The sequence below is a fragment of the Cinclus cinclus genome, chromosome 14 (genome assembly GCF_963662255.1).
Source record: "Cinclus cinclus chromosome 14, bCinCin1.1, whole genome shotgun sequence".
In the NCBI taxonomy this organism is placed as follows: Eukaryota; Metazoa; Chordata; class Aves; order Passeriformes; family Cinclidae; genus Cinclus; species Cinclus cinclus.
In genome coordinates, this window is record NC_085059.1 from 20,248,739 (window position 1) to 20,273,152 (window position 24,414).

Here is a 24,414-nt window from a genome sequence, read left to right on the forward strand (position 1 = left end):
ATTTGAATAAATGTTACACAACATTCTTTATCATTTTTACTTCTCAGCAAACCTTAAAGGGTGAATCAGATTTTCCTCATTCAAGTCTACAAAATGAAAGAGGCATAGTGACCATTCAATATACAGACAAGAAGGTAGCACGGAGCAAAGCTTAAATATTAAGCAACTAAAGCAAAAAAGTGAAAAGCAATACATTACTGTCACTCTCTCTCATTAGAATATCCCTGACAATTTCATTTCCAAATGAAAACGTGATTTCCAACGCAATGCTGGGAAAAGCAAGGCAGACATGAGCTCCCTTGGATGTATTTGCTCTATACCCATATTCTCCAGTGCACACCTGCATCCCTTGGGTTAATCCCTCCTGGTTCAGCTGCTGTGCTCAGGGAGGGAGGGGAGGAGAGCCCTGGGGGATCCGGGGGCACAGCCAGGCACTACCGGCTTCCAAAACAACAGCAGGCACTCCTCAATCCCATGTGCAACAACCCTGCCACCACAGTCCCGGGCCTTTTTCCTGAGCAGAAACTGGTTTGTGCCATGTGGTTTGGTGGCTTTTCTGTTTGGTTTTTAGGGGGGTGGGGGGAAATGTACCTGATTAGGCCGAGCCCCCATCCATTGTCAATCCAAGCGGAGGTGAAAGGCTGGCACGGACCCGGCACCAAGTCACCCCTTTCCTCATTCACAGCTCTCAATCTTTCAGTTCTAGTCACATCCCAGGCCTTGAGCAGGACCAGACTGCTGGGCCTCTTCCACTGGTGAAAAGGAAAAGCACTGTAGAACAAATATTCATCCAAATTTTTAAAGAAATTTGTACTTTATGAAATCGTTATGGCCAACGGTACAATTGGAATGCACTGCACAGCATGGTACAGCCTGTTTTTAAAAAGTAGGTAGTGAATATTCAGTTTCTGCCATTTACAACTAAAGAATTTAGCTCTGAAAAGCAGACACTGAACCAGCACAAAGCACGAGCTGCCACACACTCAGTGTGTGAATCCCTGATGGGCCTGGCTGGGGTTTGGGGGCCTGTCCCAGCCTGTCACTTCCCCCTCTCCAGTTGTTTAACAAGTATAAACCTGTTGCCAATAACAGAGTTGTCCTAACTTCAGATTTTATGTGGTTCATTCAGGCTCCAGACACGAAGAAATTGTCTTTGTGCTGACCCAGAGGCCCCTTGGAAAAGTCCCTCTGGTTTTAAACGATCCAGACAAAGACATTCTATTTTCTCCAATTGAATCAGGATATCAGTAAGGAGGAAAAGAGTTTCCTACAAGTCCTTTCATCTCTATAGAAACAGAAATTTGACTTTTAGTAGATTATGTGCACATTTTCATCTCTTCAAAACTAATACTTATTTTCCCGGGTTACACAATAAATCCCCTGCTAAGAACTTTAAAGAAATGGTTCTGCCGAGACAGTGTGCACACAATGGAAATAATTAGTGACAAATAAATTAATATTTAATAACTCAAGATTTCAGCAGCGTGTCCAGCATTCCCATGCTCCACTGAAGTCAGTCTTACCCAAGACCTTTGTGGGAGGGGAATTAAATGGATAAAACCCAGTGGGTTTCTTTTTTTTTGATTTACAGCTTTTCAAAGAAGTCAACGCAACTCAGATCAACAGCCATCAGAAACGCTAATAAAACCTTTGCTCTCTACTAGTTACCTATCTGAAAAATATTTATGTCAAAAGGAAAAAATAACCCATGATTTGAAATAGAAATGCCATCCCATTGAATCACTCTCCATTCATGAATCCCATCCTGTTATAGGATTAGAAGCAAAACGCTGCTCTCTGCCTTGTAGCCCCTCTCAAGCTTATTTCACAACCCTCAATTCCCTAAGTGTTACAACAGCATAAATAAAATGCAACCATATTCACACAGAAGGAGCTTTCCCATAAAACAGAGATCCATGGAGTTTGTGGTCACTGTCCTTTCCATCACCTCTATGGGAAATGTTGGTCTCAATAGCAGGACTGTTCATATTTCACAATACAACTGGGTTTGGACATGCTTTGATCACAGATCACAGCTCTGCTAACACCTGCACTAAATACTAACTAAGCCTCAGAGAATGGAAAATTGCAATGCTAAAGTCAAGAATTAAAAGAAAAGTTTGAAAGTTACAGTCAACTTCCCAGGCAAATCGGCTCCGTCACTGGCACCTCTCAAAACATACAAACGTGACTGTCACATTACAAAAACCCCAGTTATCTGCAGTGAGTCTTCATCCTAATAATTCAAGTGGTTCCTTGCATGTAAGTGTCATAGAGTCTTTCGTAATTTCATGCGTCATTTATTGCAAAAAAGTTTTATAAAATATTTCCTAACATCTTTTGAAATTTTAAGGAAAATGTACATTAGGTACAGGCGCCCTAATGGTGCGAGGGGGAGCTTTAACATCTTTTACCCCCTTTCCCCTTCAAAAAAATGTTTACTACTTGGTGAAGATTTCAGAGGAAAAATAGGACAAGTCAGTCTCAGATTTCTCTCAGTCCTGATGAGCTGGTGCTCTTCGTGGCAGTGTAGTGAGGTTCCATAAAAACAGCGGGTCATTAGTGTCTCTGAGCTGAAAAGGGGAGAGAAAGGGAACATGGTTAAATGTCTTCCAGTACATATTGCAAAAGTAGGTAAAGCAAAAGCCGAGGTGGCCAGAAAAGCTACTGGCTCACCTGCTTTGTGCATCGTGTGCAGAAGACAAAAAATAGATTGACATTATCACAAGACAGACACAAGTGAGCAAACTCCTCCAGGGGCTGGGGTTTGAGGAGGAGCCACAGAACCAATCTGTTACTTCTCACCCCATTTCAGCATCCAGAGAGAATTCCAATTGTAAAGACATTAAAAGGCAGCTCAGGAAGCAGGGAGATTAATTCACAAAATCTATACATTGATGGCAGCTCACATCACAAAGCTACATCTGACCCTGCAGTGCCCTCCCACTCACTGAGGGAGCGCTGAACTCTAAAGCTGCTAATGGTGCTTCTTTCCCATTCACTCCACAGAACAGGAATAAATGATGATAAAGCAGACAGGAGCAGCCCAAATACCGGGCCCTGCATGAACCATCACCAGTCAGCCACCAGTTCTTACTGGGAGGAGGGGGAGGCACAGATAAGCTATCACTGCCCCAAGGCCAGGTTGGACAGGACCCAGGGCAACCTGGGCTAGTGGAAGGTGTCCCTGCCCATGGCAGGGGTGACACTGGATGAGCCGTAAGGTCCCTCCCAACCCAATCCAGTCTGGGATTCTGGGGTTCTACGGAGGTTGTGCTCCTCAGATACAGTGAGTGAAAAGCTCAGGGTCAGCTCAGTGTCTGTGCCGCTGGCCCCCGAGGTTCCTGAGTGCACCCACTGCCTGTTTATCACATCCCATGGGGTCACTCACTCCATGGGGGATCTGTGGGACGGCCACAGCTCAGCCTGGCTGAGGGCACGGCTCTCCTGGGATCTGCAGTGAGCTCTCAGGCTGGAGCAGCTCCATCCAACTGCTGGAGGCAGAATCCCACGGAACACCAGGATCACACAGATCCCAGACTGGGAAAGCCCTTCCAGATCACTGAGTCCCAGCTGTGCCTGATCCCCACCTTGTCCCCAGCCCAGAGCGCTCAGTGCCACCTCCAGGAACTCCTTGGGTGCTCCAGGGATGGGGATCCAAAGCTCCCTGGGCAGTTCCAATCCCTGAGCACCCTTTCCATGCAGAAATTCCTGCTGCTGTCCACCCTGAGCTCCCCTGGCCCAGCCTGAGGCCGTTCCCTCTGCTCCTGTCCCTGTTCCCTGGAGCAGATCCCAAATCCCCCCGGCTGTCCCCTCCTGTCAGGGAGTTGTGCAGAGCCACAGGGTCCCCCCTGATCCCCCTTTTCTCCAGGCTGAGCCCCTTCCCAGCTCCCTCAGCCTCTCCTGGGGCTCCAGCCCCTTCCCTATGGAGCCATCCTGAGGGACTGCCCCAGGAAGGAGGTAAAAATGTGTGTCAGGACAGGCACTGACACCACTCAGGCCTTTCCTGCCTGTCCCACTGAACTCAGCTCACACAGCCTTTTCCTGGCAGCCAGCACTGCCTTGGGGATTCTGATTTTTCAGTGTGAACATTTTCTCAATCCCTTTATTCACTGCTGTCCAAAGAGAAGCACTGCCTTTGAAAGTCCTGGCTTTTATCTCCAAAGAAAAAGCAGAAGGACACCAGGCAGCCATGGAGGGGGAGAAAAGGCACCCGAGAAGGACAAGGGAAGCAAAAATAGCAGCACAGCCCTTCAGGGATTAAACCTCAAGGCCAGGAGCCCAAATTTAAATAGTTACAGTAACATTTATGCACCTTCCTGGGGGATAATGCTGGGTCTGTGTAAAACTATGGAACAGAAGACACAAAACTCCTCTCTTCCTGCTACAGATTCCATTTGTAGCCAGTGGAGAAGAGGGAAAGCAGGCTGCTCTTCCAGATGATGAACTAAAAGCAAGACCTGTTTCCTTCTTTTACAGCCTCCAGCAGCAGGACCTCAGCCACCAGGAAAACAAAGAGCAGCAACACATTCTTCCCTCTGTGTGCCTAATTCCCTGAAATACATGATACAGTATCAAGAATTCCTAAAATGTGGTAAAACCCTGATTTTTCCAAATCAATGTATCAGAAGCGATTATTCCTAAACCCTCAACACTTGAAATACCTCAAAGACAGACCTTTTTTTGTTTTGTTTTTCATTAAGTAAACTGACTACAATTATTTTAAAAAATTGTGGCTTTAGTTCCTTTTCACCAGAGCTACTAAGTGCCAAACTGGCACCACGTGCTATGAAATCCTGAAGCGCCGCAGAGGTGCAATTAAATTCCAGCATTTCCTAAATCCAAACAAAAATCCTACTAATGTTACTAAATTAAAAGTGATGCTAAATTAGCATTTAGGCAAATATTTGCTTGGAATTGTATCTGCTTATTGTTTATTTTACTGACAAAGCAAGATCCCGTCTCCCCCTTTGTGCAACTGTTCAAGGACAGCAGGGACAATTCTGCCACCTGAATTTGCTGTGATTCTGTTACAGAACCTCAGTGCTGGCAACAAGCACTTGCCTCCCAAAGCACAGATTCCCAGCATATGCCTGGCATGTAGAATATTCCTTATTCATGTTGCATATTTGTCATCCAAAACATCTGCAAACAAACATGAAAACTGGCCTAGATCTGTTTTACTTTTTCTAAAGAACCTGATTTCAAGGTGCTGTTCCACAGATGGCATCAGCCAAGCAGGAGGCTGTACACAGGCCCCTGGTAGACAGGACAGTGCAGGTTTCCTCAGATGAAACTTGGATTACTCCAAGTGTGATTCCTGCAGGATGCGACCAGGAGACAGAGGGCAGGATCCTTTGTTGCAGACATTATTTTTACAATGATTTTGTTTTTCTAAAATCAGTCTTGCTAACGACAAAGTGACAGGACAGATCCATCATCTGTCCTCTCCCACTCCCAGCTGCACTGAGCCCAGGAGCTCAGCCTGATCCATTGTTTTTCAAACCCTGCCATTACACAAACAGCTCCCAGGGTTTCACTATCACAAATGCAATCAATATTCCAGTGCTTGATTTCAACTCCCTGCCTCAGTTTCAGTATTATTTCCTGTCCCAGCTGCAACTCAACAGAGCTGTGCTTCCCCTGTGCCTCTGTCCCTGTGCCACAGGGATTCACACACCTGGAATATCCCCAGTTCTCACAGCCCTCTCTTCCTCCTCTGCACCGAGGGATGGAATCACTGGCATGAAAACAGAATTATAGCTGTTCAAAATGTGCCTGGTCCTGATTTGGGAAGTAACTTGTCAAACACAGCCCAAATAAACCCCACAGATCCATCTCTCCTCACACTGAAGGAGCAAAGCCAAGATTTAAACTTGCTCCAGGGGATCCTGATTTGTTCCCTGAGCCCATTCCTACCTGCAGGCTGCTGCTGAGTTCTCCCCTCAGGCCATGGGCAGGCAGGAAGAGGAGATCAAAGATGAGATCAAAGATGCCACATCCCAGGCACAAGCACAGGGTGACACCTTTTTCAGGTTATCCCATCTTCTTTTTTTTTTTTTTTCCTTTTGCTCCCATGTGTTTCCCTGTTGGATGTTCAAGGTGGATCAGATTTTCTGAAGCCTGAAAGCACTGGTCTGTCAGCACCTCCTGCCAAGAACATCAATGGTTTTTTTTTGCCATGGATGTGAGCACTAAGGTGCTGTTCCAGGGGCTTATCCCAAACTGGAAAAAGCAGGATGGCAAAACAATCACCAGCTCCCTGGCACCACAGCCCTGCCTGGGAACTGCTGCTCTGCCTTGTGTTCACACAAGGGCACTTGTGTCACTGTTAAATTTAAGAAAAAAAAAATCATAAATTAATTTAAATGACAGTCTGGATTGCATCCAGACTCCCAGGTAACACAGATTGAAATGTGTGAGTACATCATAGGGAATCATAAGCTGCTATTAGGATCCAACAATTAAACCCCACTAATTAGAGGCATTTCTGACCTGCTGCTGTTTGGTAAAACCCATCCAGATGACCACAAACAATTCTTACCATGGAGGTCGGAGGTAGACAGGGTCAGACTCGACCAGGTGCCTAAAAATGCCAGGAGGGTGAGCAGGGAAGAGAAGGGAAAAGCCACCATACAAGGGGATGTTATTTACCTAAACAGGCACCCTATGAACACACTGCCAGGTTTTTAACTAAAATCCAAAGGTGTCACAGAGAGCTGGGGGTTCCGTGCTGGCTGGGAGCTGCCATCACTGCAGGACAGGGATCACAACAGGTTCTTCCCATCAGGGATTAAGGAGAATTTGATGCTGGATACTCCCATCCCCACCTCTCAAACCTGATCTCAGCCAGCTACACAAGTTTTCAGCGTTAAATGTGGGTGACCCTTGATCACTGCATGGTCAGAAGCTTTGTAAATTATGGAAAAATTCCCTTTTTAAACAATCCTGGTCATTTTACCCAATGGATTATGCCACCACAGACTGCCATCCATCCCTTTAGACTTGAGCTCAGTCTTTAGCTGCAGACCAGTGAGGGACCCCCTGCACTGCCTGAATTTGCTATTCCTGCAGGCATTCATTGGAACACAATTACAAAGCAAAAGATGGACCAAAATAACCTCTCCCTGATTATCAGCGTGCTCCTTTGCACAGCTCCTCAGCCAAGAAAGCTGCTCTGTTTTCTCACTGGACTTCACGGAGCAGGCAGAAGGACAGATGATGATGATGCTGAGAATGAGCTAGTGACATTTATTTTCCAAAATTCACATTCCTATTCTACTCTGACAGCAAACATGAAAGAAAATCAGGACTTCAGAGAGTTAAATAGAACCAGACCTAAGGGCTAGCAAAAAAGCAAAAAGCAGCTCTTACACTTCTTCACCTGAGCTACTCTTAATCACAGTTAGAAACTATGTTTAAAAACCCCAAAAAAAGTCTTTTCAGCCTTGCACAGACCTAAATCACCCCACAAACCCCACCCCAGGTTACTTCTGTAGGTTCCAAACTAAACACAGCAATGTCTGAAAGAGAAACCAAACCATCAGAGATGATTATCTCACTGAAGTGTTGACACAAAGTTACAACTCTAATTAGAACACTAAGGAACATCAATTTCCTGCAGGACTGCACTTCAGACACACACAAGCATTTCCCATTGCTTCCAGCTTTGCTCCCGAAGCCTCACACCTTCAAACACCTTTGGGGAAGAGCTCCAAGTTTTGCAATAACTGCTCTCTCTCCCCAGGTATTTTAATTGAAGCTGAAGATCTTCAGAGGAACTGAACACTGTACTAGAAACTCATATCATGCCCTGTCCCATCCTCCCCTAAACTGAGGCCATAAATATCCAACAACCACACCTTCATTATCTAAAAAAAAGGCATCGTTTGCAATTTATCCCATTGAACTGATTGGAAAATCACAGTCACCCTCTCTGGTGCTGTCCTGAAGGCAGAGTCACTGAAGGATTCAGGCTGGAAAAGACCTCCAAGAGCACCAAGTCCATTCTGTGCCAATCCCCACCTTGTTCCCAGCCCAGAGCTCTGAGTGCCACCTCCAGGAACTCCTTGGGCAGCTCCAGGGATGGGGATCCAAACGTCCCTGGGCACTTCCAATGCCCAACCATCCTTTCCAGGAAGAAATTCTTCCTGATTCCCCAGCTGGCTGTCCCCTGGCACAGCCTGGGGCTGTTTGTACCCAGCCCCGGCACAGGGGTGCTCCTGGTGGCAGCAATGGATAAATGATGGATGAGTGATGGGAAGTGCCACTGCCCCGGAGCTGTGACACTGTTGGGGACCACAGGTACAGCAAAGTGGGGTTTTAGTTTAGCTAAACCAGCCCCAAGGCTCATCCCAGCCTTCAAGGCTCTTCTTGCCCTGTGCCTGCCTGAGCCAGGCTCAGCCCAGCCCAGCCTCTGGGAACTGCTGCATCCACAGCAGCTCCTTTGGAATTAAAGGAAAATCAGGGATGGGAATGAAGAGATTTTCAACCTATTGTAACATGGTGTTGTAAAAAAATAATTTAACAGAACAAATTACTTGTTTTGAGCCCTGCTCAGTCTGCAGAACACAGCATGTTCAACAGGAAACTGAGAAAAGACTTAAAACTCATCAGCTACAACTCAAAACTGACTTTAAATGCCTTCCATAAACAGTTCTTTTGAACATAAAACCACACAAAAAAGCCCTCCCATACCTGTTGCTCCCCCAGCAAAACATCTGAGCAAACTCTGCCTATGTAAGATGTAGTGCTATTCTAATTTTATATAAATTAAGAGAACAAAGCTTCCAGATCTTCTAAAGAAAAAATAACAATGTTAATATTGATTTTGCCACTGCTTGTCTTAGAACAACTAACTTAAAACCAGTTCACTTGAGCTTCTAAACCTCAAGGAAGTGGTATAGACACCTGACCCACCTCACATGGGTTCCTGACTCCAAAAAGCAGTTTGCTTTAATAACAAAATACAGCTTATTTACTTAAAGAAACTGTTTCTGTTTGCAGGAGAGAATATAGAGAAGTGAAACAGATTTTTTTTCCTTTTTTTTTTTAACAGAATTTATTGTGTGTTTATCACACTCAAAAAGCATTGACCAGTGGGACTTTTTGGGAACTGTTAAGCTGGTATATTTGGAAGCTTAATGAGCAATTAATGACTGTCAGCTTGAGGAAAATTTGAACAGCCATGGGTTTGACACTTTACACTTCCAATAGTTCTGTGGGCACAACAGAATAATTAAAAAAGGTAAAAAGAAACTGAATGCTTTGGCAAGACCAGACAGTATCATGAATGGATGAAATTAATTCTTAAAATAAAAATATTTTTAGGCTTTGATGATTAAATCCTTGCCCCCATTTCCATGTCTGTTTAATTTCAGTCTGAACTTAAATTTTTACATCTGTCACGATTGCCTACGTGGGCAATTCTGGAAAAAACAGGATGAAAACTGCTTTGGGATGAGCACCAGGAAACTTCACAAGGCATTGCAAGGCTGAAACAGGAATGGGTTGGAGGACACAGGAATTCACATGGTCAGGTAAGGACCAAAAGGCACAGCAAAAAAAAAAAAAAAAAAAAAAAAAAAAAGTCAAGTGCATTGCATGAAAATGCCCCAATAGTGAGCAAAAACCATGCAAGAAAAGCTGGAATGGCAGTGGAGAGCAGCTCTTACTGGCTCTCAGATAGAAACTGAAAACTTTCCCCACTGTACAGGTGACATTATCCACAGTCTCTACTCAAATATATGGCTCAAAAGCTAATTTAGGGAGAAATTTAATCAACTTTCCAGAAAGCCCTCTACAGAGCTGGCTCTGAAACAAAAGGGACAGATAAATAATAATCTCCAAATTAAGAAGTATACCAATAGTATTTACATCAAGCACTTCATCTTTAAGAATGCATGAAAAAGGACAATTTACTTTTAAGGGTGTCCTCTAAATCCGGCATACAGATAAAATACTCTGACATCCTGGATTTGTTTCAAAGCTTTTTGAGAAACACACACAAATAATTCAGATTTAGTCAATTTTATTTACAGTTTGTTTTTTTACATTTCAGAGCATTACACAATTACATATCTCATTTTTCTGACCTGCAAACAGATACCTTAAACGGAAATATTAAAAAAAAAAAAAAAAGAAAGGAAAAAAAAAAGTTAGATACATCCAAAATGCAACAATTACACATCTGACAATTCACAAAGTGTAATTTACTGGGACGTATCCTAAGAATTTAGGAACAACCAGTCAGGAGAAAATCTGACCAATTTCAGCAATTGATTATTTACACATTCAAAACAAAGCCTCTCTTAAGCTAAACCTCCAGGCAAATGGCCTGAAAGATTTCTTCAGGAAGAAAGACCAGAATGATTCACACCTATGCAGCATTAACAGCCCTTGATCCCAAACACTGAGGCCTCCTCAGCTTTGTCTTAGAGCTACAGGCATCCCTCGACTTCTCCAACCCTGAAGTGATTTAGTTGTGCCCCCATGTGCATAGAAAGGTTGAGTGTTTAAGTGGTCACTACGATAAAACCCCATTTAACCTGGTCTTTAAGTCATTCAAATTCTTCTTCCTTTTCCAACTTGGAGCACTCTCCATTTAACCCGGCCTGCGAGAGCAGAGCCTGAACCCACCCCCCCCCCCCGGGCCTGGCCACACTAAATCCATTGGAGACTGCTTCAAAAATCATCTTTAAAGACCATTTAGACAAGGCTTACATTTCTACACGTCCCTGATGGGCCACCTAATAAAACAAAAAAAGTCACAGCTACTACTTTCATCCCTCGTGTCAACCCTTGGCCACACAGAACTAGTTATATACTGGGTAGAAACTACTAAAAAAATTCCCTGCAAATCAGCTGCCCTCCAGCTGAGGCTATGGCTCCTATGCATCGGGTGGTTGAGGAGGTTTGGTTTGTTTTTCTTTTTTTTTTTTTTTGTTTTTTTTTTTTCTTTCTCTCTTAAAAACAAAAAAATCTCACTTGAAAAATCCCACAGTCCTCACTTTTAGGTTAATTTTGATTGGTTTAGAACCGTCACGACCCGCTACGCACGGCACGAGTCTCGTGTAAAAAGAGCAGTCAAGAGAGTGCAACTTCTGCCTGTGCCACGTCCTTTCCTGGCAGTTCTCTCTAACCTGGCTAAGGATTTGGTGGAGCCTCCAGGTTTTCTTGCCTACCTTACTCTCCACGTTCACGTCTCAAACTGCGTCAGCAGGGCCCGCACCTCGGGCGTGAGCTGCTTGGCAGCCTTGGCTGCCTCAGTGACGGCCTTGCGGTACAGACCCTTTCTCTTCTTATTAAAGCGCAACTGGAAGCTTTCTAAAAAAGGGGAGAGCTGTGCAAGAGCAAGGAAAGACGTGGTGGTGGAGCCAAACCATGAGATACGAGCCTCCTGGCGCACCAGCAGCCCGGTATCCTTGCGGCTCACAGTTATGGTAAGGATACGGGCCGGCCACCAAGGGAAGCCATAAATCTTGGCCCAAACAATGTCCCCTACACATACGGTCCTGCCATCTGGCGTGACACATTTAGAGACGTTTTTGGAAAAGACTTCTGTTTTCAAGGAATTACTGAGCTTTTTCTCTTCCTTCGAAGAGGAGGAGGAGGAGGAGGAAGAGGAGGAGGAAGGTGCATGCATGCTGCCTGGAGGAAAATCAAAGCTTTCAGTAGAGCTACACTCAGAGTTGGTGGATTTCAAATCATCTGTGCTATCACTACTACAAACTGATGCACTGGAAGAGTCAGATTTCTTTTGATTAAGGGTCATGTAAACCGTTATATTGCTTTTGCTGCCTCTCTTGCCCAGTGTCTGCTGTTCATCCTGATCAACAGTTACATGCACTTCACTCGTGTCCTGAACCTCACTGCTGGCCTCTTCGGGGCCTTCTGAGGGGCTCTGGGTTTCTGAAGGGGCCTCACCTGCTGAGCGGGTGGAGGAGCAGCGAGACTGGGGCTTAGTTGCCATCTTGCCACTCCGTATTTTCTCAAGTCCTGTCTTGAGGGAAGAGTCATTTTCTTCGTTGCGGTACCGCTGGGGCTTTAGGCGCAATCGGGGCGGGAGGGACCCTGAGCTGGTGTTCTGGAGACGCCGCGTGAAGTGGACCTTTGAATGTGCATTTTTGGAAGAGGAGGTTGCACTCTGCTTCTTTTGTGCCTTTTCTTTGGCCATTTTCAAGACTTCCCGAGCTTTTGCATGATCCATGTTTTTGCTCTGGAGAACTTTTTTTGTGTTTAACTGCGCTTTTGAAGTATTTGCTTGTGCGGAAACTTTAACTACTCTGCTTCTGCCGTGAGCAATGTTTGAAACCTTGACCACAGCGTTCCTTTTCTGGCTTTCGTTTTGGCTTTTTCCATCCACCTTATGGTCAGTCTTAAGTTTTTTATTCACAGTAGTCACGCTCTCGTTTCTTCGCTTTTTACTATCCTCGTATTTGGAAGAGTCACTTGCATTGCCACCTTTCTTGATCTCCTTTTTCTCTGCCACCACGCTGTTTTTGCACTTGTCACACAGGACCTGCCGGGGCCGTAGTTTGATGGCGTTCATGATGGAAGTGGGTTCCTCCCTGTACATTTTCCGCTTGGGCCGCTTGATTTTCCGGGGTGGAGGCTGAGGTATTGACTGGTTATAGGTGTCCCTGATAAACAAAGGAGGAGGGTACGGTGCTCCCTCGTGAAAGAGAGGAGGTGGTTTAGAAGTCCAAAGGCTTTTAGCTATGCTGGGCTCTGATGGCTGCGTGAGAGAGGAGTCATCAGGGACTGCAGCGTCGGCCTCGCACTTCACCTGCGCCTCCTCTTGGAATGGTTTGCTTTGGAGCTGCATGGCTTCAGGTTTGTCCTTGTACTCCCTTTTAGGAAATATGGTCACAGGGATTCCATGGGGGCCAAACCTTAAAAAAGAAAGGAAAAAAAAATAATTCAGTGTTTTGAGGGAATTATTGCAGCGTTTCTCACAAAGTGTTTGAAAACTTGTCTGCACTGGGTAGCCAGCATTTGAAATCCGTGAATCCCAGAGAAATTAAAGCTTCACATCCGGCCTTGTGGGAAGCTTTGAAAATGCAAGACACCAAAACAGAGAACAAAAAACACACAACTTCACTTAGTATCAGTTTCTCTTGTATCAACAAGGCACCCTGAGAATGAAACAAAAATATCCCCAAGACAGCAGCAAAAGAATTAACTTTATGCTTCTGGAAAGCGCTTATAAACATCCAAACTCACCCCAGCAACTCCCAATCTACCCAAGCTCATTTTCCATACTAAGTCAACTTCATGCAAAGGCATCTTTAGGAACTTTTCTTCCATTTTTAGCACAGCAGAAAAGGATGACTTGTCCAGATTTAACAGAGACAAACTTGGGCTGCCTAAATCCTGGCAGTGAACGGGGAGTGCCACCACCCTCCATCCACACAAACTCAGCACCTGATGCTTTATAGCCCAAAACTCCCCAGCCCAGTCTGAATCTCTGCCAGCAAAACTCCCCTTATTTCAACTAAGTACAAGCTATTCCTCACTGTCCCACGAGCAGACAAGATTTTAAACCTTTCACTCCTTTTCTCCAGACTGGAACTGCTCTAGATCAGCACAAGGAAGCAACTCCCCAAAATATGTCCTCAGGTTTGTGTTGCACTGCAGCTGCTCAACAGCAACATCCCCTCAGCTGATTAAACTGAAGCTTCCTTACTTTTTCTAAGTGCCTACATGTTACCTTTATTTCCTCGAATTTGGATTTGAAAAAAGTCATCATGTGTTAGAAGGTTCTTTACAGCGTCCCCAGCAAAAGCCATGGCTTGTTTGTCCTTTTGCTTATCACAAGCTTCTTTCCACATCCAGAGTTGTAACTGAAGCAAACGACCCACCCAAGGTTAAATTATCCACCCAGTCTATATTTCAGCAGCTTGTACAGACATTTTTCCAGCCTATGGTCTGGCATTAATCCACCAAGGACTCGCTCATAACCAAGTTTTACATTCCCTAAAGTCCCACAGGTCCATCAAGGGTAAAGAAGTTGCTTTTCCACAAATGCTTTTCCCTCCACAAAGGATTGCAAGCAAGTCACTCAGTTCCAAGCAGGGCTTTAAAAGAAGCTATCAGCTGACAGTAATTAAATTAGCAATATTTCCAGTGCTTTTTGCACCAAGACCTTCAGCTTCTAAAAGAAAATAAGATCCAGATCCTATCATTCACCACCTGATAAAGATTAGAGGATTTGGTAAAAAGTTCATCTATGTTAAGAGCTGAAAACAAGACAGGGCAAGAGCTCTGCTGGGCAAATTCCAATCCCAAGGAGCACAAGAACAGAACTAGACAGGAGGGGAATTTCAAACCCCACACACAAACACCCCCTACACCTGCTCTCAGTGCCTCAGGATCTGCATTTCCAGCCCTCACAGGCCATTCCCACAAACAAGCCCTTCTCCCAGAGGGCATTTCTATGACTCTGTGACAGGAAATTAGGCATAATTAGCCGTCACTAGGAAGAGGTGGATGAGGAGGACTGCACGGGTTTCCAGAAGGATCCCATTCAAGTATTTCATCTCTCTTTTCCCAGGTTTTCATTCTACTGCTTCACCAGCAAAGTGTGCACCATCTGCACTCCAAAGGAACAAAGAAGCTGACGGAAAGCTTAGCACAAGAAATTGAAGATTCATCCTGCACCTTCCACTCTCCCTTCCTTCAAGCACAAAACACAGGCCAGAACTGAAGAACAGGAAGCCACAAAAGGTAATTTTTATCCAAGATGCAAACCTGCTTTAATAAGACACAAAACCAATCCAAAGTGAAACCCTGAAGTCAGAGAATCCCTCAAAAAAGGTACTGCTTAAAAAATAAACCAGGCTCTCCCACCCCTGTCCACCTACAAATTAATGAACTGGTGAAGAAAAGAACATTCATGGATATTGTGCCAGTTATGTACAGCACTATTCCTGTAAATGATGTGTTAATACAAAACACACAATTAGTCAGGACAATCCACCTGCAAGACAAAATATCCCTGGTAAGCCAAGAGACTGATCATTATTTCCAAGAGCTCAGTGCATTGTGTCTTCTCTTGGCCTCACCCAACAGCAGGCTGGATCTATAAACAGTTTTTGATTATCTCTGTTTCCTCCCTGCCTAATCAAGTTCTCCAGCAACCTGGAAGAAGGACATGAAAACAAAGAGAAAACAACGGTGGAAAAGCTTGTAAATGAAACAGGAAAGGTTCAGTAAAGAACAAAGACAAAGAACAAGGTAAGAAAAGAGGGATTTATTTTTCCTAACAGAAGCAGCAGAATGAACACATGAGCTTAAACCTCTTCAGGACAAGGCATGACACAGCACCTAATTAGCTCTGCAGCAAGCACAGGGGTTTATTGCATGTACCACAATTTCAAATCCTATTTTCACACACCAGGTTGGTGAACCTTGAAGAGAAATACTTCTCATACAAGCACAGTCATTTTTTGTCACACCAGCTGCAAGGCTCAACTGGTTACTCGTGTTTGCAGTCAGACAGAAAAGCTGCAAAAGCATTTGGTTCATCTGCCACGGACACGAAGGAGGACTAAAAGGCATCTATAGAAAACAAAATTTAACAACTCCAAGGTACACAGCTCAGTTGTACCATGACATTTACTGGTCTCCCATTCAGTCACTGGCTGGCACTGGATCAGCTCTGAAGAGAAACCATTTCACTTTCCCCACAGTGAGACTCCCAACACGCTCCTTTTGTCACACATTGCATGTTGAAGTTCTACAAGGAACTGTCTTTATTCCAACAACAAAATATTTTGTTTTAGTATACTGATCCCAAATATCACCTTACCCCACAAGATTTCAAGAACAGGCTTTTCTGGATGAAAGTAAAGATATACTGCAATTACTGTTTGCTTAAAATAAAAATCCCCTGGTGCCCAAGTTTTCCAGCTGCTCCCTGCCCAGCCCACTCCTGACTTGTGTAACATTTCTACCTTTCCACCCCAAGGAATGGCAAGATTCACTGACAGGGGATCTGAAAGTGAAGTGTTAGAAAAAGCAAACTCAGAAATAGTTATTTCACCTTCAATCCAAGGCAGTGCTGGGAAGCAGAGCCCTGCTGCTTCCCACCTATGGAAATCACAGCCAGTTTTTCATGGTGCTGCAAAGGTGTCCCAGCCCTTATTTGCCTTGAAAATACACCTGTCAGAGAGGATGGGTGCCACGCTGTATAAAACTCATTTCTCAGAGGTTCTTATTCAAGTAACCAGGGCAAACAGCAGGATCTGACTGCACTTCTGCTGGAGCTGCCACTGCAGTGCTCATTTTCACTGGAGACACAAACAGCCACAGGATATCAGGACCTATAGTGCACCAAGGGCCTGATCAATTCTGGCTCTGCAATGATAGTCACACTGAGAGGAGCTTTCAATAGACCAGGGTGTGCAGAGACACAAAAAGGGTAAAAACAGGGAGGCTTCATCTGCAGATTGCCAGCTGCAAGTTAATTAATAGGCAGCCATGGTATCCAAAAACCAGTCTGGGTACCAAACCTAAAACTCTGTCATTTAAAGCCTGAGGGTTTTTTATATTACAGACATATAAACTCAAGCAAAGTAAAACCACTTTTTTTCAAATCTAAATCCTGCAGCAGAATTACTACAATGAATGCATATTACTGTTCAATTTACATGCAAAACAGAACAGTTAAAGAGTATTTCTTCAGATATAACCATGAGAGATAAGGAACAAATCCCATTTTAACTCATGACTGTATGTACATAAACAAAGTACATAAACAACATGCCCTGGGGCAAAGTGTTTTACATTAGTACCTAAAGGTTTGAGTTCTCATCTTTAACCTCCAATGTCTGACTTCTCTGCTAAAAGGGAGAGAAATGAAAAGCCCCTTGTTCTGCCAAAGGAGTGAAGCCACTGAGCAGCTTCAGAAGTATTTCCCATTTGTCTTTGAACACACTGAACTGACACCAACAAAGCAAAGAAACTTGTGTTCAAAGTGCTAAGTCTGTGGTAAATGACTGATCAAAACCCATCTTCACCACAGAGGCAGTGCAGAAATCTCCTGTCACCGTTTCTGCTCTTGTACCCAAAATCATCCTTGGTGTTCTGCAAAAGCCAGGACAAGAAACAACTGAGGCCATTTTTATTGCAGGGATGGAACTTCCAGGAGTATAATAATATGCTGACGGAACTATGGATATGTATTTCATGCATAAACTGAGGGTTTAAATTATAACATTCCATGTAATATACAGTTAGATCATAGCTATTTGAACACAAAGTTTTGCAGAACTCCTCAAAATAACCTGCATTGAAAACACAGATTATGCAACAACCTATTTTTAATGAAGGATTTACTTGGTGTGATAAAGCACAATATGGAATATATTACTTTAAGTGCAGGCACCTTCCTGAAAAAAGCATTCCCAGAAGCCAAACAATCAGCTCCATGGTTTATTCACCTCCTGAGCAATGTAACACCAGGCTAAATAGCCCAGAACATGCACATTTTACTGAGAGCTCTGAAGGCATGGCAAAGGACTGCAGTGTGACTCCTTGGAACAGCTTTGGAACATTAAGATGCTTTGAGTTCAGGCTTTCCATTAACTACCATAATTTTACTGGCACATCTATAAAGCTGAAGGTCTGTTTAAACTGAAGTATCTTTTAATTTTTATACCTGCTGCCATTATTAGCTGTCAGGTGCATTCTGAAGTAGAGACTTTGCTGATACATTTGCTGTGATCTATTTTGAAGGATTATACCTTGAATATACTCTTCAAGATCATCCACATGCCAGACCCAGGACATATGGAAGAGAATTATGCCATTCAATAATGGATGAATGGAAGTATCAGGATGGCCAAGATTCATCAGTACTATAACAAACTGAATAAAATAAACTGAATGCAGACTGAAAATTTCACCCTGCCCTGCCTCAAAACCTTGAGCCAAGTCTTGGAAAGGCAGGACAAGCCATGCTGCTGGAATACAGAGAATTCCATAAGGGAGGACAGATCAACCATCATCTGTCACATCCCAGGGCAATAAAGAACAGCTGAACAGCACAGATTCCTTGAGGAAAGGAGAGTTTGATGCCCAATCCAGACCCCAGTTCTAACCCTACCCTCCAAGTGAGGCTGCATTTGACACCTCCAATAAAACCAGGAATTACTCTCTTAACCACACTCTCACCACACCTGAGCTTCCCACCTTCTGGATAATAAAAACAAATGTCAAAGAAGTGCTGGGGCTGCTGCTTAAATGCCAGAATTTCACCAAGCTCCTCCTGAAACTCCGAAGAGGGCAGGTGCTGAGGTACAGGGACACCTTGGGAACTGAGTGCAAGTTTTAAAATAAAATAAACCAAATTAAAACACAACCCTGAGTCACAGACACTTCTTTACTGTTGAGAACCTGCATCACAGAACGTGAGGCCTCCTACAAAACCCAGCCCTTCCCCAGACAAGGATGAACACATGCTGTCCCTGCCTATTAAATGAAGGAGCAGGGAGAAATGTAACACATTTTTTTCAAGTGAGGCTTCTGCTGCTTTCTTCTCACATCTTTCTTTTGCAGTAGAAGCTGAATTAACAAACTGGGAAAAGCACAGTATTCAAGAGTCAGTGCTGTACCTGAAATCTGCTTCTGGGATTGTAAGAATTGCAAATTGCCTATAAAAGTTTATTTTCATCACACAGCTCATGCACACCTTGCAGGACGTCCTTCCTTATCTTCCATAACAAAAGCCCAATAAAGACATAATTTCAGACATATGGCTACTAGGAACACAATGGACATCTTCTGGATATCCAACTAAGGCACTTATGTCACAAAACAACTTTTTGCTCTTTCTCTCTCCCTCAAGAACTATTATGAACACACCCAAGTCAGAAGGGAAGTGGTTTAGAGAAGAAGACACACATCCTTCACATTTGCAGGATTAGAAGAAAAATTTCAGTTAAATGATAAAGCACCAAAAAGGCCAAGTCTTGACTGTTGGCAGAACATAAATTTAATCCTCCCTCCTCCCCTAATCTTTGGGAAGGAAATAAAACCCGCACACAGAAATAATTATCCTTTCTCCAGAAGAACAAAATTACTTCATAATCCTCTATTTTAGAATTTACAAATGCTACATTTCTCAGGTATTTCCCTCCCACCCACTTCCTCCAGGTGCAGAGCAGGATTTACCCTGAGCCAGTAGCTGGGATGGACATCTCCTGCCCCTCAGCAAACTGGGAATGAGCAGTGCCAGCTACAGGCAGCTCACAGGGTCCTTAAAGCCCACAGAACCAGGATGGGCTGGATGGAAGGGAGCTAGAATCCCACCCAGTGCCACCCCTGCCATGGCAGGGACACCTCCCACTGTCCCAGGCTGCTCCAACCTCAGTGTCCAACCTGGCCTTGGGCACTGCCAGGGATCCAGAGGATCCACAGCTGCTCTGGGCACCCAGGGGAAGAATTCCTTCCCAAAATCCCATCCCTCCCTGCCCTCTGGCAGTGGGAGGACATTCCCTGTGTCCCACTCCAGTTCTCTCTCCAGCCCCTTCAGATCCTGGAAGGTGCTCTGAGGTCTCCACACAACCTTGTCCTCTCCAGAATGAGCATTCCCAGCTCTCCCAGCCCATCTCCACAGGGAGGCTGCTCCTTCCAGTCCCCTCAGTAACTCGGTGCCTCCTCTGGACCAGCTCCAGGTCCTTGCTGAGCTGGGCCCCAGGGCTGCGGCAGCTCTGGGAAGGATCCCCCCCTTTCCTGTGGATATGCTGAGTTTTTCCCCAAGCACTTTTCCTCCCTGTGCGAAGCATTCCCTGTCTGTCCCCTCAGGACTCCAGCAGGCACATCCACCCCGAGATGTGAACCCCCACAGAACCCCACCCTTGCAGCAGCAGAGCACTTAAAAGGGAATTTCAGCAGCACCCATGGAGTTTAACAGTAGGAACACATCCTTAATATGTGCAATGAGCTTTCAGAGCAACCAAAGTGGGGACATGCTCCTCTCCAAATGAGGATTTACTGCACATCAGATGGGTTTGGCACTCAGCACGTGTGGGTTCCTATTTTCTGCTGATTTTCAGAACTGCCTGGGCAGCAGGTACAGGAGACTGCCATTGGTACAGGCAGGGAAGTGCTTCCTCACCTCAAGTAAATGCAGGAATAAAAGGGTTTGTGGTGTAAACTCCTCAAGGGATATCCCCATTACAGGGGGTGGGAGAGGGAATCAGGCCCTTCACACAAATATCACTGACTTCATATCAAAGTCACCACGAAAAAAATGCAAAATTAGGGCATCATCTCAACAATGGAAAAAGTGGTAAGATAAAACAGCCAAAAAAACCTTTAAAACCACAAACATATGAGGATATTTTTTCTTTTCTTGTGAAGTTCAACTAATTCAGAACATGACTTGAGAAGACAAAAAAAGAACACAGTGACCAGGTTTTTAAAAAGGTCACTTAAACTTACTCTTCTTAATACTGTATGGAAATAGCACCTTCAGTGCTCTGGAGGGTGCAGAAACGAAAAAGAAATTAAGATCCAGAAAGGAATAGGAATTACATCCCTCTGATCATACAACGAACATTAGCATGTGCAGTGAACACAGCCACTTTTGGAAGCTACTGAATGAGTAAATTTTAATACAAATTGCCACTCTTACTCAGTAAGAACTGTCAGTCTTAAAACATTGATCCCTCTGGCATTAGGAAAGTTGTGAGATTATTCTCACGCATTTGAATGAGACAGGTTTCAGCAACCACCCATCTCCCATGCTGGAAATCCCAGTGTTGTCATGTAAATGCATGGAATTTAGGTGGTTTTCATTTAACCCTGCCCTTCTTTTTTCTTTTTGGTCCAGTGGAAAAACTTATGACAAGAGTTCCAGGGCCTGCCACAAATACAGAAGGAAGTTCATGAAAGATATTCATGTTCTGCAAGTCCAGGTGCTGCAACACCAAACAAAAATAAGCAGATATAAGGAAAAGCTGACAGCTAGACAATACCACCTGTTAGTCACCAGAGAAGTGGTAAAATGGAACTGCTGGATATACAGGCAACACTTTTTTAAATAATGCTTCCATTTCTTAGAGGTAGGAAGTTCTTGAACTATTTCTAGAACTTGTTTTCCACTGCATTTCCTTCTCTGAGACATCTAATAAGAGACTCCTGTTATCTACCAAAGTTTTGTTGTCACCAGCCAAATATTACAGACCTTATGTCTCAAAACTCAGTTCTTCTTGTCCTGACCCTCTGTACAGCTTGGCCTTGAGAATTTAAATTTCCCCTCCTGGATTCCCATGTAAAAGCACCTCTGCAGGAATAAATGGCTCCACTGCCAAGAGAGCCTAGGAGGGACAGCTCCACCTCTCCCCTTGTGTGGCTTTTCCACAGTTCCCACTGCAAAGCTTTGTCCCAGGAGCTCGGCTTGGACCCAGGGAGGATGGAGATGCCTCCACCAAGGCACAGCAGCAGCAGCCAGCCTGCAAAGTGACTTTTACTGCAAAGGGCTGCAGATCTGCAGCATGCCAGAACCTCCTCAGTGCACAAGAACCTGGGAAAACACGGGATGTTTCTGGCCAGGGTGTGTTTAGGAGGACAGGACCCCTTTCAGGAGAAAAGGAGAAGTCGGTATCTCCCTGCACTCTTGGAAGCAGAGGCTTTGTCACCCTCCTGCCCAGGGCAACCATGGCATACTGCTGGGACAACTTCAAACCTACAAAAGAAGTCCTGTTACCCAGGATTACATTTGGTTCTGTCACCTCCTGCCCTGCTCTCAGATGCTGTTTCACCCTACAAGCAGCAGTTCTGCTCAGCATTTCACACCTCATCCAGCGACAGACTGAAAACGTCATTCCATGGCATTACCCAAAACTTGGGTTCGGACAAGGCCTTTTGTGTCAAACCCCAACCACGCAGTGAGGCCAAAGCCAGAAGTGCTGGTTCCCACAATTTTCATTTTAGGAGCCACTGACAATATTCATACTCCAGGAAGTTGCTGAACATCTACTAACAACACAAAAGGAGTGTAAAGGACTTATGTCCATACACATCTTAAATCTGGGGGGGGGGGGAGAAATGCTGCATATTTTGCATACCGATTATTTTAAATAATAACCTTGCTTGAATTTCACTTTTCTCTCATGAACTTGCAGAGTCCTTACAGGTGTAGAAAAAACCCACTAAAATGAAGAAGTATTTTCACCTGCTGATACAACCTAGATTGCTTGTAAGACACTGGTCTCCCATGAGCTTCTCACTCTTGAAAGGCAGTGAAAAAAAGCAAACCCCAAACGCTGTTGTCTGATAAGTTGTGCAGAGATACATAAAAATACCCCCGACCACAAGGATATTTAAGAACCACAAAACTTGACCCCATCATTGCACAGAAGGAGCAATCGGTACTAATTAATAACTGCAACAACCTAGCTGGAAAACCATTACTCTGGAAAAGAGTATGTACTGAAAAAGGTTACCTAGGCAATGCAAGCCCGAACGAACAGGGCAGTCAGATCTCTGGGGCCGCTCTGTACAAAGCCAGGCTCTGTGCTCTGGTGCTGCTGCCGGCACACGGGGATGCTGGGCAGGCCTGGGAACCCCGGCCAAGCCCAAAGGCTGTGCCCATGTGCTCGCCCCTCTCCCGGCTCTCCCGTCTTCCCATTTTCATTTCCCAACCCCGGCTGAAGGGTCGAGGAGGAGGAAGAGGAGCAAGAGGATGCTGGGGAGCTGCTGCTGCTCCGCTCCTCGGGGAGGACGCGGGGGCAGGAGCTGCTTGGTCGGGGGTGGGCTGGGGCCAAGGAGGACTGGGATGGGATGGGGCCAAGGAGGACTGGGATGGGATGGGATGGGATGGGATGGAAACCGCAGAGCCCACGAGGGTCCCGGCGGGGCCGCCCCCATCCCGGCCCCGGGAGCGCTCCCGGGCTCGGTGCTGGGTAGGGGCTCGGGCTCGGCTCCCCCCGAGCTCTCACCTTTTCGAGAGGTCCATGAGGACCCCGGAAAAAAGCTTCTCTCCCAGCCGGAACGAGACCACCAGGGCGTCCTCGATGATGTGGTCCAGGGTGACCCGCACCTCGGAGCCGGGCAGCAGCGCCGGCGCCTCCGCCTCCCCTCCGCCCGGGGCCGCGGGCACCGCCGGCTCGGGCTCCACCGCGGCGGCGGCGGCGGCAGCATCCGGCTCCTCCTCCTCCGGCCGGGGCGGCTCCTCCCCGGGCCCCGCGGAGCCCCCGGCAGCCGGCGGGCAGGGCTGCGGCGGCTCCCGGGCCGGCTCTGGCGGCGGGCAGGGTTGCGGCGGCTCCGAGCACCCCGGGCTGGGCGCTGCGCGGGGCTCGGCCCGCGGCGATTCCACCCCCGGGCTGCGCGGCGGCGGCAGCGGCTCCTCCGTCCTTCCCGCGTCCGGCTCGCGAGTCCCGCCGGGGCTCCGGGCGCGCTGCACCGGCGGCGGCTCCTCGGCCTTGCCGCCGTCGGCCTCCTCGCCATCCGGCACCGCCGACTCCACGGCCTCGCTGACGGCGGGTAGAGGGTCCGCTCCGGCCTCGCTGCCCGGGATCGGCTCCATCTCGGGCTCGGCCTCACCGGCCCCGCCGTCCCCCGGCACCGCCGCAGTCGCCGCCGCCTCCGCAGCCATGGCCGCCATTTTCTCCGCCGCCTCCCTCCAGCAGCGGGAGCGACGGCCACGGCCCGCGGGGAGGGAGGGCCCGCCCGCCGCGCCAGAAGACGGCGCCGTATTGGCGCGCGAGCCGGAATGCTGCGCTCCTACTGGGCGACATAACTGTCCATCCTGCCCCGCGGGAACTTCTCATTGGCCGGCGAGGGCTTCATTCAGTGCAGAGCAGGGAAGGGGAAGAGGGGGCGTGGTTTAAACCTTTATAGGCCGCCGGGGTGGGGCTGGTGGGACCGCTCCGCCATCTGATTGGTGGAGGCAGGCGTCGTTGCCGAGGGAGGCCGGTGATTGGAGGAGCCAAGTGCCCGTCGCGGGGCGGGAAGCGGGGCAGGAGCGCGCGGGGGAAGATGGCGAGGGCGGGAGGGCGGCCGGGCGGCCATGGAGGGTCGGGTCGGGTCGGGTCGCGTCGCCCCTCTGAGGGATCACGTACCTCCTCAGCATGGTCAGGTCGGCCCTGTGGGATCACCCTGGAGCGGCTCCTCCGCGGGGCACAGCCCGGCGTTGTACAGTGCGGGCAGAGGAGCTGCAGGTCCCCGTGCTGCTGTGGAGTTCCTGAGCGCTGAGGGTGTTCCTGAGCTGGCAGGGACCCACAGGATGATCCAGTTCAACCCCTGGCCCTGCACAGACCCCCCAACAACCCCAGGCTGGGCATCTCTGGAGCGGTGTCCAAACTGCCCTGGAGCTGTGGCATTCCCTGGGGGAGAACCTTTCCTGAAATCCGGCCTGAGCGTCCCTGAGGCAGCTCCAGCCCTTCCCTGGGTGCTGTCCCTGGT

The 24,414-nt window shown here is 46.6% G+C and overlaps 1 protein-coding gene across 2 annotated transcripts; it reads right to left on the minus strand.

Annotated features, from left to right (window-relative positions):
• On the minus strand, positions 1–23,614 carry PWWP2A (PWWP domain containing 2A). 2 transcript variants are annotated; one of them, XM_062502273.1, is made up of 3 exons: positions 22,950–23,614; positions 11,926–12,893; positions 1–2,573 (listed from the first exon to the last, which is right to left on the minus strand). In XM_062502273.1, the coding sequence occupies exons 1-3, from the start codon at positions 23,612–23,614 to the stop codon at positions 2,560–2,562; spliced, it is 1,647 nt and encodes a 548-aa protein (XP_062358257.1). In that variant the 3' UTR covers positions 1–2,559. The 2 variants fall into 2 exon arrangements, with proteins under 2 accessions (XP_062358257.1, XP_062358256.1); XM_062502272.1 differs by lacking the exon at positions 1–2,573 and having other exon boundaries at positions 10,923–12,893.
• Positions 23,615–24,414: the final 800 nt, after the last annotated feature.

What these genes read in the sequence shown, in the direction of transcription:
- PWWP2A (XM_062502272.1), bottom strand. Translation starts at nt 23,614, where the DNA reads ATGGCGGCCATGGCTGCGGAGGCGGCGGCGACTGCGGCGGTGCCGGGG. An exon ending in CTCATGGACCTCTCGAAAAG is followed by an intron (nt 12,894 to 22,949) that starts GTGAGAGCTCGG and finishes TTCTTTTTTAAG; the next exon opens with GTTTGGCCCCCATGGAATCC.